General features: G+C 45.8%; 1 protein-coding gene across 1 annotated transcript in view; it reads left to right on the top strand.

The window, feature by feature from the left end:
* The first annotated feature begins 10000 nt into the window (after positions 1–10000).
* The window catches only part of LOC147124192 (paired box protein Pax-5-like), a 159118-nt gene continuing 156176 nt past the window's right edge, over positions 10001–12942 (top strand). The window contains exons 1-2 of the mRNA XM_085983673.1: positions 10001–10107; positions 10686–10787. Of these exons, the coding sequence (XP_085839799.1) occupies positions 10101–10107; positions 10686–10787 (109 nt within the window). The 5' untranslated portion in view covers positions 10001–10100. The remainder of the gene's footprint in view (positions 10108–10685; positions 10788–12942) is intronic.

The raw sequence follows: 12942 nt of genomic DNA, 5'->3' as shown, positions 1-12942 counted from the left end.
GGGTCGGGGCTAGGATTGTCGGAGGGGGCCGGAGCCAAGATCGTCGGAGGGGGTCGGGGCCAGGATCGTCGGAGGGGGTCGGGGCCAGGATCGTCGGAGGGGGTCGGGGCCAGGATCGTCGGAGGGGGTCGGGGCCAGGATCGTCGGAGGGGGTCGGGGCCAGGATCGTCGGAGGGGGTCGGGGCCAGGATCGTCGGAGGGGGTCGGGGCCAGGATCGTCGGAGGGGGTCGGGGCCAGGATCGTCGGAGGGGGTCGGGGCCAGGATCGTCGGAGGGGGTCGGGGCCAGGATCGCGGAGGGGGTCGGGGCCAGGATCGTCGGAGGGGGTCGGGGCCAGGATCGTCAGAGGGGGGAGGGGCCAGGATCGTCGGAGGGGGTTGGGGCCAGGATTGTTGGAGGTGGTTGGTTACCAAGGATATTCAGGAGGGTGGTCGGAAGGCTGGATGGGGGGTGGAAGATCGGGGGTGGGGGGTCGGAGACCAGCCTCAGGGGGGTGATCGGAGGCCAGGTGGTGAGATCGCAGGCCGAGTGGGGGGATCGCAGGCCAAGGGTGGGAGATCAGAGGCTGGGGGGAGAGATCGAAGGTCATAGAGTGGGGGGAAATCGGGGGGGAGGAGAGTCGGAAGGGTCAGGGAGTGTCTGATCGTGGGAGGTTGGCGAGGCAGGAAAACTAGATTCAGCAGATCGGTGGAAAGACACTGAATTCCTGGATCCAGCAGTCCTCGCCTTACTTTAGCTACAGGGTTCCCCATGGCCCGGGAAACCTGGCCACCCACAATTAAATTTAAAGTGGAGCTTGAACATGAAGCACGCAGCTTCGTTATAATATTTGAAGTGCCAACCTGCCTCCTGCAAGCGGGTCGGCTGCCCGCCCCCGTCCCGACTCCCTTAAAACCAGAAGTGGGCGGGTTGGGGTCGCAATTCAGATTTTTAACACAACCCACCCGACCCCAACCCTCCCATTTTTTGTGTTTAAAATCCTGCTCCGCCCTTGTTTCAATCACTGGATTGGAAGTTTGAGAAAGAACTTTTTGGGAATAACTGATCATTAAATTTATTAATAATTCACTTTACAACCTGAAGTGACGAGCTCTCCTGTGGATCGACGGTGTTGCAGACTTATCTCCAACCCATGGTCCCGTTGAGCACCGCTCCCTGCAGGAGTGTGGGATCGGTGAATTTACCCTAGGGCCCACAGCTAATTGGGCCAGCTGGAAAAAGCCATCTTAAGCAAGAACTACTATCGTCAGTTATTTATTTACTTATTTATTTTATTCATTCGCGAGAAGGTGATGGTGAGCTGCCTTTTTGAACCGCTGCAGTCTGTGTGGTGAAGGCACTCCCACAGTGCTGTTAGGGAGGGAGTTCCAGGATTTTGACCCAATGACGATGAAGGAATGGCAATATAATTCCAAGTCAGGAGAGTGTTTGACTTGGAGGGGAACTTGGAGGTGATGGTGTTCCCATGCGCCTGCTGCCCTTGTCCTGCTAGGCGGTAGAGAGTGCGGGTTGGGAGGTGCTGTTGAAAAAGCCTTGGCGAGTTGCTGCAGTGCATCTTGTAGATGGTATACACTGCAGCCACGGTATGCCGGTGGTGGAGGGAGTGAATGTTTAAGGTGGTGGATGGGGTGCCAATGATGCGGGCTGCTTTGTCCTGGATGGTGCTGAGCTTCTTGAGTGTTGTTGGAGCTGCACTCATCCAGGCAAGTGGAGTGCATTCCATCACACTCCTGACTTGTGCCTTGTAGATGGTGGAAAGGCTCTGATGAGTCAGGAGGTGAGTCACTTACTGCAGAATACCTAGCCTCTGACATGCTCTTGTAGCCATAGAAACATAGAAGATAGGAGCAGGAGTAGGCCATTCGGCCCCTCGAGCCTGCTCCGCCATTCAATGCGATCATGGCTGATCATCCAAATTCAGTACCCAGTCCCTGCTTTCTCCCCATACCCCTTGATCCCTTTAGCCTTAAGAAATATATCCAACTCCTTCTTGAATATATTTAATGAACTGGCCTCCACCGCCTTCTGTGGTAGAGAGTTCCACTGGTTCACCACTCTCTGGGTGAAGAAATTCCTCCTCATTTCTGTCCTAAATGGCCTACCCTTTATCCTTAGACTGTGTCCCCTGGTTCTTGACTCCCTGACCATCGGGAACGTCCTTCCTGCATCTAGTCTGTCCAGTCCTGTCAGAATTTTATAAGTTTCAATGAGATCCCCTCTCATTCTTCTAAACTCCAGCGAGTACAAGCCCAATCGACCCAATCTCTCCTCATACATCATTCCTGCCATCCCAGGTATCAGCCTGGTGAATCTTTGCTGAACTCCTTCCATGGCAAGAACATCCTTCCTCAGATAAGGCGACCAAAACTGCACACAATACTCAAGATGTGGTCTCACCAAGGCCCTGTACAACTGCAGCAAGACATCCTTGTTCCTGTACTCAAACCCTCTCGCTACGAAGGCCAACATACCATTTGCCTTCTTAACCGCCTGCTGCACCTGCATGCTTACCTTCAGCGACTGGTGCACAAGGACACCCAGGTCTCGTTGCATTTCCCCTTCTCCCAATCTATTGCCATTTCGATAATAATCTGCCTTCCTGTTTTTGCCACCAAAGTGGACAACCTCACATTTATCCACGTTATATTGCATCTGCCATGTTTCTGCCCAATCACCCAACATGTCCAAATCATCCTGGAGTTTCTCGACATCCTCCTCACAGCACACACGCCCACCCAGCTTTGCGTCGTCTGCACATTTGGAGATATTACATCTAGTTCCCTTGTCTAGATCATCATTAATATATATTGTGAATAGCTGGGGTCCAAGGACCGATCCCTGCGGTACCCCACTAGTCACTGCCTGCCACTCGGAAAAGGACCTGTTTATTCCAACTCTTTGCTTTCTGTCTGCCAACCAGTTCTCTATCCAAATCAATACCTTGCCCCCAATCCCATGTGCCTTAACTTTACACGCTAATCTCTTATGCGGGACCTTATCAAAGGCCTTCTGAAAGTCCAGATACACCACATCCACTGGTTCTCCCTTATCTATTTTACCAGTTACATCCTCAAAAAATTCCAGTAGATTAGTCAAGCACGATTTACCTTTTGTGAATCCATGTTGACTTTGTCCGATCCTGTCACTGTTTTCCAAGTGCTCTGCTATTACATCTTTTATAATGGACTCTAGCATTTTCCCCACTACTGATGTCAGGCTTACCGGTCTGTAATTCCCTGTTTTCTCTCTACCACCTTTTTTGAATAGTGGGGTAACATTAGCTACCCTCCAATCCATGGGTACTGTTCCAGATTCCATCGAATGTTGGAAGATGATCAGCAATGCATCTACTATTTCTAGGGCCACTTCCTTAAGTAGCCACAGTATACAGCTGGTCCAGTTAAGTTTCTGGTCAATGGTGACCCCCCAGGATGTTGATGGTGGGGGATTCAGTGATGGTAATGCCATTGAATGTCAAAGAGAGGTGGTTAGACTCTCGCTTGTTGGAGATAGTCATTGCCTGGCACTTGTGTGGCGCGAATGTTACTTGCCACTTATCAGCCCAAGCCTGAAAGTTGTCCAAGTCTTGTTGCATGCGGGCATGGATTGCTTCATTATCTGAGGAGTTGCGAATGGAACTGAACTCTGTGCAATCATCAGTGAACATCCCCATTTCTGACCTTTTGATAGAGGGAAGGTCATTGATGAAGCAGCTGAAGATGGTTGGGCCTTGGACACTGCCCTGAGGAACTCCTACAGCGATGACCTGGGGCTGAGGTGATTGGCCTCCAACAACCACAACCATCTTCCTTTGTGCTAGGTATGACTCCAGCCGGTGACCCCGATTCCCATTGACTTCAATTTTATCAGGCTCCTTGATGCCACACTCGGTCAAATACTGCTTTGATGTCAAGAGCAGTCAGTTTCACCTCATATTTACGCTGGACTGGCATTTGTATAGAACTGCTCGAGCACATTGTGATCTTAACAAAGATGCTCTTGAACCTTCACAACCTGAATGAGCTGCGTACAAAAACGGTTATAGAAGTTAAGGTAGCAAGAATTGAGTGGAACAGTGAGTTAGCAAACTATATTTTTACCTCTGGCAGTGGGAGCTGGATCTGAATTCAGTTTAAACCAGGATCTTCCTCACACTATTAACTATAAGGATCTTGTATGAATGAGTTTGGACTGTCTCAATCCAGTTCCAGTTGGACGTGGGGCCCCAAATACAACATCAATTTGGTACCAACTGGTTCAGTCAGAATTACCATGAGGAATTACAGTTACATGGATAGACTGAAGAAGCTGTGGCTGCTCTCCTTAGAGCAGAAAAGGCTAAGAGGAGTTTTGATCGAGGTGTTTAAAATCATGAAGCATTTAGATCGAGTAAATAAAGAGAAACTGTTTCCAATGGTTGAAGGGTCGATAATCAAAGGGCACAGATTTAAGGTGATTGGCAAAAGAGCCAGAGGCAACATGAGAGAAAGCTTCTTTACATAATGAGTGGTTAGGATTTGGAATGCACTACCCGATAGGATGGTGGATATAGATTCAATAGTAGCCTTCCATGGGGAATTGGATAAATACTTGAAGGAGAAAAAATAGCAGGGATATGGGGAAAGAGCCGAGGAGTGGGACTAACTGGATTGCTCTTCGAAAGAGCCGGCGCAGACTCGATGGGCCAAATGGCCTCCTTCTGTGCTGTACTGTTCTATGATTCTATGATTCAGTCAGAATTACCATGAGGGTGGCCTGGTTGGATTATGCAAATGCCGGACTGGTGCTGTTCTGAAGCAGATTGATGGGCAAGGTAGAGGGAACCCAGGAGTGCTTGATACTGGCACCCCAAGTGGATTAATGTTCAGTTTCCCATTGTTGATATCTTACTTTGATGACACAAAAATCTGAATTTAAAAAGTGAAGCTAGTTCTATGTAAGCCTGTAAAGTACAAGAATAAAGGAAATTATTTGAATGGCTTCCATTCTGTGGAATGAATTATCATCAACTAGGATAAGAACCAGATTTAAATGAAATAGGCCATTGAGGTGAATGGACCAGTTTAATGAGACTTAGCGACTTTTACCTCCTGCCACCTCCCAGGAAATTGTGATTCATGGAGCCCAACAAGACTGTGGAGGTGATAGATTGCTGCACTGGCACAAAAGGGAAGCTTGTTGTGCTAGCATCTTGGTTTAGTGGTTATACACATTCCCCCTGGTTACTCAATGGCTGCATGTGTTACTGAGCCATACAGATTAGGAAAGCCCCAGATTTCATCCCTCATCCACACTGACTTAGTTCATCTCAGCTGAGGCTGCAGTGAAGCGACCACAGTGAACTTCAGACTAAGGAAAGGAAAGATCTGCAAGAGCTCCTAACGCTGATCACTGTCCAGTTGGAAGTGCGAGTGCTTGGATGAGGACAGGCTTGCGCTTGCATGTGATACATCCACGGTTGAATGGCCATACCAACACTCACTATCTAAGCTCACACATGAAGAATGGTCACTTGAGAAAGTCCTGGAAAGCTGATCTGGCCCATGAATCAGCAGCCTTAGGAGAAATGGGTTGTGGGAGACAGCTGGAGGAAAAGCCGAGTGGTTGGAGAGAGAGGAGGCCAGTGTTATTTGGCCTTCCTTGAATAATGACCCTGGACCCTCTACTTAGTTGTGTCCTGGAATGGGAAAGGTTCCAAAAGTGAGTGAGTTCACAGAATTCCAAGATAACACACGGCATTGGTGTGAGGCCGGTAACATCAAACATGGCAAGTCAATGAGAGGGTGGAAAAGCAAATGAATCAGGTGGAATGGAATTGGTTAAATACGTTTGGCTGATTTATCGTTGTATAGTTTGCCACATATCATCATCATTATATTTATTATTAACTGCACAACCTTATTGCTTTAAGGAAGCCTTTCCTCAGCTCTCATTCACTGTGCTGGGCATGATTGATTAATACTAAATGCCTTCCTTTCATTTGTTGTACTATTTCTGTGCAATGACAGTAATCTGCTGGAATACTCATTATTATACACCTCCTGTCTGGGTCATAACATCACCACTGTAATGTTCCTAGTTAATGTTAACTTCCCCCCATCTTCAGCAGGTAATTCCAGGCAACCAGTTATGTGATCGATAATTGTGTCTACCCTATCAACATTTAATGTAGAGAGTTATTAGGTTTGCCCTCTCAGTCCTTGGGTCAGCACCATTCTCACTACTGATTTCATTTAGTACCTGTAGTGCCATCCTGTGCAGATAAAGTGCAGACCTCCTGTCAGAAAGAGTAATCTAGCTATCGAAAGCAGTCCAGTTGAATGTATGTTAATGTTGTTTTATCCAACACTAATGAGATAATGTGTGGAGGAACTCAACATGAACACTGAAAGTGTAGAAGCAGCAGCCGAGCCGCTGAGCGACTGAGCTTCCACACTGATGGAGCGTCCCGCTGAAGACTTTATTGATGCCATCTTCTATAAAACTAGATTTTTCAGGACTTTCTTCTTCTTTCTCTTCCCTGCTTGCAGCACACGAGGTGACTCGTTTCTCCTACTGCTTTTACATCCAACAGATTGTGCACTAGGTTGTTTCTGTAACAAAGGCCCTTTTATGTGGACAGGTCATTAGCCTGACTCACAGCCCCTAGCAGGAGGCCCGGCTAGATGTGAAGAGGAGATCGCCATTCCATTCCCGTTGACACGAGGCGAGTAGCCCAGCGCACCCATAAATATGGATTCTGAGAGACTTTCATTGCTCTTTATTCAAATAAGTTTCCAAATAATAACTTGGCACCGGGCTGGGAAGCTGGGCAAAATGTTAACCAGTCATACTCCTGCTGACTGACAACTTAATCAGCCCCATTCAGTGCAAGCATTTATCTTCCTTCCTTCTTTAAAGGTGATGACTGAGAGTAGGATTCAGTTCCGTGGCTGACAGTAGCTCTATAGTACTTCGCTCACGTGGAAGCCCAGACAGTGAGTGGCTGCAAGCTATTTAACCATGAGGGGCACCACAGCTGAGCCTGCATTTTCCAGAAGAACTCACTTGATGGCAATCAGAAATAGGGACGATGTCTGATTTTCTTGGCCCTCCAGAATCCAGTAATGTTGAGGCCAATTATAAGGGTGATTCAATGATCTGGTGTTCCTAGTGAAGAGCAACTCTCACGGGGTGCATTCTGGGAATTTTCAGGCTCATAGTCAGCGATTTTTCAGTCCATTAAAATGAATGAACGGAAAGTCAAAAAATCTTATAACACAGAAGGAGGCCATTTGGCCCATCATGCCTGTGCCGGCTCTTTGAAACAGCTATCCAATTAGTCCCACTCCCCGGCTCTTTCTCCATTGCCCTGCAAATTTTTCCTTTTTAGTATTTATCCAATTCCCTTTTGAAAGTTATCATTGAATCTGCTTCCACCACCCTTTCAGGCAGTGCATTCCAGATCATAACAACTCGCTGCGTAAAAAAATTCTCTTCATCATCCCCTCATTCTTTTGCCAACTATCTGAAACCTGTGTCCTCTGGTTACCGACCCTCCCACCAGTGGAAACAGCTTCTCCTTATTTATGCGATCAAATGTCGTGATCTAGATGCCAGCAATTTCCCGAGATCTGCTCCTTGTTAGCTGTGCCAGAATGTGGAATTCCGTCATCTGAGCATGGACCAGCGATGGAAGCTGGGATTTATACAGCTCAGTATCACCATACACAATGCATTTACTCGCTGAGCCATCTGAGATAAGCAAGGTGTTCAACTTAGTGAAAACCAATATGGATCAGCAGATGCTGTTGCTTTCTACATGTGAGAGGGGAGAAAATGCCGATCAAACGTGCTGCTGGTGTAGTTTCCCTCAACAGCCATTAACATACCCAGAAGAGGCATTTATCATCAGTGCTGTTAATACGGGATAGTCCCAGTTGTTCCCCTTTCTGCTTAGATATTATGCGGCTTTAACTGTCCACCTGAGTAAAAAGTTAGTCATTTGTTGGTAATTTGCTGAGGCATTGCTTAATGTGAGGACTGAGAACAATTGTTGTAAATCTCTTTCTGTGTGTGTGTGTTTCTGTCTATCTGTGCAGTACACCACTGTCCCTTTGGCCTGCAAGCAGCCGTGTTCACAGTGTAGAAGAGCTATCTGTAGACCTCTGTAGATCTGTAGAGCTATCCTTTCCCCAGATGCTCCTTTGCTTACTTTTAGCCCAATGAGTTAATCGGACGGAATCAGTAAATGGCATTTGAAATTTGAGTCTGCAGAAGCATATTTCCTTGTGTCAGTGTCTGTTCCAATTTGTCTGTGCCACTCCTAAACTGTCTCCTGTGAATTTCTGCTATACTAAACCCTCTGAGGGCTTTGTGGAGAATCCTCGATTAAGCTGCCAAAAGAGGGCAAAATTGAATGCTAGGGTCATAAGAATCAGTGCTTTAAGCTTTCTACAAAGACAGAACAGGGCAAATTTTCTGTCCTCCTTTCATGATGCAACAATGGGCAAATAAAACCAGTGATCAAACTCAAAGTGATTCTCATCAGATATTTGAACGGAATCTGCTTTTTCTCCACTCAGTTATGTCTGAATGGTTTAATTCTGCTAAAGTGTGACTTGTTTAAGGGCAATTGTGACATTATTGTGGCAGAATCCTTTTTCTTTACAGAAATGGGCTGAAAATTTGGACTGAAACCAAATAGTAGGGCTCAAATCGCCGGGTTTTTTTTTGCCAGTAATGCGAACTATTTAATTCAAAGTAACAACAGAAAACGCTGGAAAAACTCAGCAGGCCAGGGCAGCATCCGTGGAGAGAGAAACAGAGTTAACGTTTCAGGTCGAGAACCTTTCGTCAGAACTTGCTATCGTATTTAATTCAAAGAGTGGGATAAAAAGAGCTTTTTCCTAGCATCAGACACACGTTAATATGCAACAAAAGAATCTGCATTACTAAAACTGTTAATAATTGGACCCAGTATTTATAAGCTTTTGTGACTGTAGATCACACAAGAATCGAGAATTTGGATCCTTCTGATAGCTGTACAAAGGACTAAGTAGGGAAATATGCCGATGGTATATTAACAATTTAGTCATTATGCATATATTGTCCCAGCTAGCACATCATCAATAAACCTCGGCAAAGCTTCCAGCAGCCCAGGCAATCATTACTAGTCATCACATTAGTAATTGCTTCACTTGCCATCCTATTAACTTGGCAAGTGGATTGTTCATTCTACCATGTCCTGCAGATACTGGTGGTGTAGGCTGGTATCTGGCGATACAAGTCAATGCCAAGCACAGCAGTGAGACGCCAGCACAGGCCAAGTACCAGTGCTGCTAGAAACCCATGTTTATGTAAAGCCACACCCAGCTCGTGCCAGCTCTGCTATTGTGCCCTGAACCCCAAGTCTGCCTCAGGCTTTTGTAAAATTAAAAGGGAAAAAATGGTAAATGCTGGAAACGTGCGGAATCTGTAGAGAAATGACAGTTTATGACATCTCGATGAGCACCCCTTCATAACAACAGGCATCTTCAAGGTATACCCTTTTGTAACAACAGGCATATCAGGTATGTACCCCTTCATAACAACAGTTATCACGAGTATGTACCTCTTGATAACAACAGGCGCCTCGGGTGTGTAGCCCTTCATAACAACAGGCACCTTGAGTATGTATCCCTGCATAATAACAGGCAACTCGGGTGTGCATTCCTTGTTAACAACATCCATCTCGGGTGTATACCTCTTCATAACAACAGGCGTCTCGGGTGTGTACCCTTCATAACAACAGGCGTCTCGGGTGTGTACCCTTCATAACAACAGGCGTTTTGAGTGTGTACCCCTTGATACCAACAGGTGTCTCGGGTGTATACCTCTTCATAACAACAGGCGTCTCGGGTGTGTACCCTTCATAACAACAGGCGTCTCGGGTGTGTGCCCTTCATAACAACAGGCGTCTCGGGTGTGTACCCTTCATAACAACAGGCATTTTGAGTGTGTACCCCTTGATACCAACAGGTGTCTCTGGTGTATACCCCTTGAAAACAACAGACATTTCGGGTGTGTACCCCTTGAAAACAACAGGCGTCTCGGGTGTGTACCCTTTCACCACAACAGGCATGTCAGGTGTGTACCCCTTCATAACAACAGATATCTCAGGTGTGTACCCCATCATAACAACAGGCATCTCAAGTGTGCACCCCTTAGTAACAACTGGCGTCTCTGGTGAGTACCCCTTTATAACAACAGGCGTGCCTAACTATATCCTCTCTGTCTATAGTCTAGCTATATCCCCTCTGTCTATAGTCTCACTGTACCCACTCTGTCTATAGTCTAACAGTACCCACTCTGTCTATAGTCTAATGGTACCCACTCTGTCTATAGTCTCACTGTGTCCCCTTGGTCTGCAGTCTCACTATACCCCCTCATCATGGCAACACATAAGTAGAGCTTGCCTGATATTCCACCTCTCTACAGCGAGTACCTAGTGTCAGTCTCAATGATAAGTCAATGAATCACAGGTGAATCTGAAATAAGAGACCACCTGCCTGGAGAGACCACCTGACGTCAGTCTCAGAGATTGTCATTACAGGCAGCTTTCACAGTGTTGCTGGTGTGGGTGACCTGATCACAGCAGCAGTATTAATGTCAGATACGTATTTAAGACCTTGTCTCAGCCGCTTACATTTTGTCTTGTATTCCAGGTCGCGATTTGGCCAGCACGACTCTTCCTGGCTACCCTCCGCATGTGCCCCCCGCTGCACAGGGCAGTTACCCACCCCCAACACTGACAGGAATGGTGCCTGGTAAGTGCGAGATCCAGTGTTTGGAGCAGAGCGCTGGGTTTAGGGGAACTCTCTGAAATGTATCAGTTACTGTGTGTTTCACTGGAGAGAAGGATCTCTGTTGCAGTCACTGACTGAAAAAAGCAGTGGGAGAAGGAGCTAAGACACTGGTCTCATTAACCTCTATACAGTTAGACACTTCTCCACAGGGATAAAACACTTAGATACATCTCTAATATTTCTTCTTTCACTTAACTGTCAGATTTACTAATCTCCTGGGACGTTCAACATACTGCGACAGAAAAGGGTTTGGTGTTCAAGATAGTGATGTGGGTAGAAAATCTAGTCATTAAACAGGACTCAGAAGCCCAGCTGTCCTTTAAGAAGACCGGTAATTTGTTTTTAATGAAAACATGCATTTTATTTTTAAATGACCCTTAACAAATTAGTTTTCAGCGCTATTTATTAATGATACGACTCAGTATTACATGAACAATAATAATCCAAACACTGCAGTTTACTGACTGACTGCAAAGTCGGCGACTGCAGACAAGTGCCAAGTTTTAAGTTCAATGTTTGCCGTTTGATAATACTGACAGTAGTGGTTTAGAACTGGAAGAGATCAAAAAGTGACTGATGTGCGTCTTATGTTGGTTTGCTTCCTCAGAAAGCATACAATTTATTTCATAAAATCCTAATTAAATTAATTCATTCATACTATGCAAACTGTCAAAACTATAACCGTGGAGAACAGTAAATAAGATTCATGTAAACTTTATTACTGAAAGTGTCTGCTCAGTGAGTGAAGCCTCCACTGTTCAGTGCTGCTACATCTCTCCACACTGGGGAGGTTGTAAAGTGGCAGAGATGAGAGACCAGTGGCTGAAATTGTTGGAGAAACAGACTCATTACAACAGACAGAAAACGAGGCTTCCTTGCTCTTATTGTAACTGCTCCATTTAATTTGATTTGGAGAATTTCAAATGTAAGCTACACAAGTAGCTTTACGAAGATAGTCTACCAGATTCTCTCTCTCTCTCCTCATATTTCCCTGTGTGTGTGTGTCTCGCTCTGTCTCTGTTTCTTTCTCTCTTGCAGAATGGAAATATAATTGGCAAATGAACTTTAACACAGATAAGTGTGAGGTATTACATTTTGGTAAGAAAAATAAGGAGGTCACATATTTCTTTTCTTTAATCACTCTGCAGAATTTACATTCAATTCCCACTTAATTGCAGGCAGAAAGTCTTTATTAAAGCTGCCTTTGTTTGAATCCCGTAGTCTTTTCTCATTCTCCCTTCCTCTGATATAAGGGCAGATTTTACCGACTCACTCTCCCGCATGTATTGAGAGTTCATTTTGTCCATGACTTTAAGTGCGTTATGGTGGCAGTCCGCCCATGATTCCCAGTAAGTGCCGCCTGTGAGTGAGATTCCTCACTGGCAGTGCACATTTGTAAAGTGCAAAGCTACAGAAACTGGAGGTGAAATTGGTCACAACAATTGGCAGCCCTTTTTAAAACCTGTGCCCGACTTTCTTGTCCATTGACTTCAATTGGAAAAGAAAATTGGAGGCCGAGCAAAACAGGCACCTGATTCGCTATGAGGTCATCTCGCGCTACTGGCCAAGACCAATTTCACCTCAACTTTGTCCAAATGCTCGTACTGTCTGCTACCGTTTAACTGAGATTTTCCCCCCAAAAAAGCCTCCCTGAAAATGTCTTTTTAAGGTGGGACAAACTCTACAACCAATGGCAATCGGTATAATATAAGTGTTCCTCAAACTAGGAATAAATTGTTTTAGAAATTTTCGTGCATTTGTAATAACAAAATTACCATAATTTGCTCGTTAACGCAACTAGATCAGTCAAGCATTTTTCAAAACATGCACTCGCTGCTCGCTGCTACAGTCTGTTGGCAAGTTAAGCAACGTAAAAATTAGCATGCAAATGGTTCCAATTCCACAGTCGAGCTGTCAGTTCCACATTTACCAGCCTGTTTCATTTGAAATCCTTGTCAGTAGAGGCTCCTCCATTTCCCACCCTGAAGTACTTACATCCACAAGAGGCATCTTGGGGCACTTTGTGAAAGACAGTTTGGCTAGTTTCAGTCAAATAAATCAGTCACATCAACTTGTACCGAGGCACGGCTCCTCGGGGTGGTGGTGCGGGGTGGCG

This window comes from Somniosus microcephalus, chromosome 1 (assembly GCF_052327205.1).
Source record: "Somniosus microcephalus isolate GS21.2 chromosome 1, FLI_Smic_1.0, whole genome shotgun sequence".
In the NCBI taxonomy this organism is placed as follows: domain Eukaryota; kingdom Metazoa; phylum Chordata; class Chondrichthyes; order Squaliformes; family Somniosidae; genus Somniosus; species Somniosus microcephalus.
The sequence above is the reverse complement of the archived record's forward strand: the minus strand, read 5'-3'. Positions and strand labels throughout refer to the sequence as shown.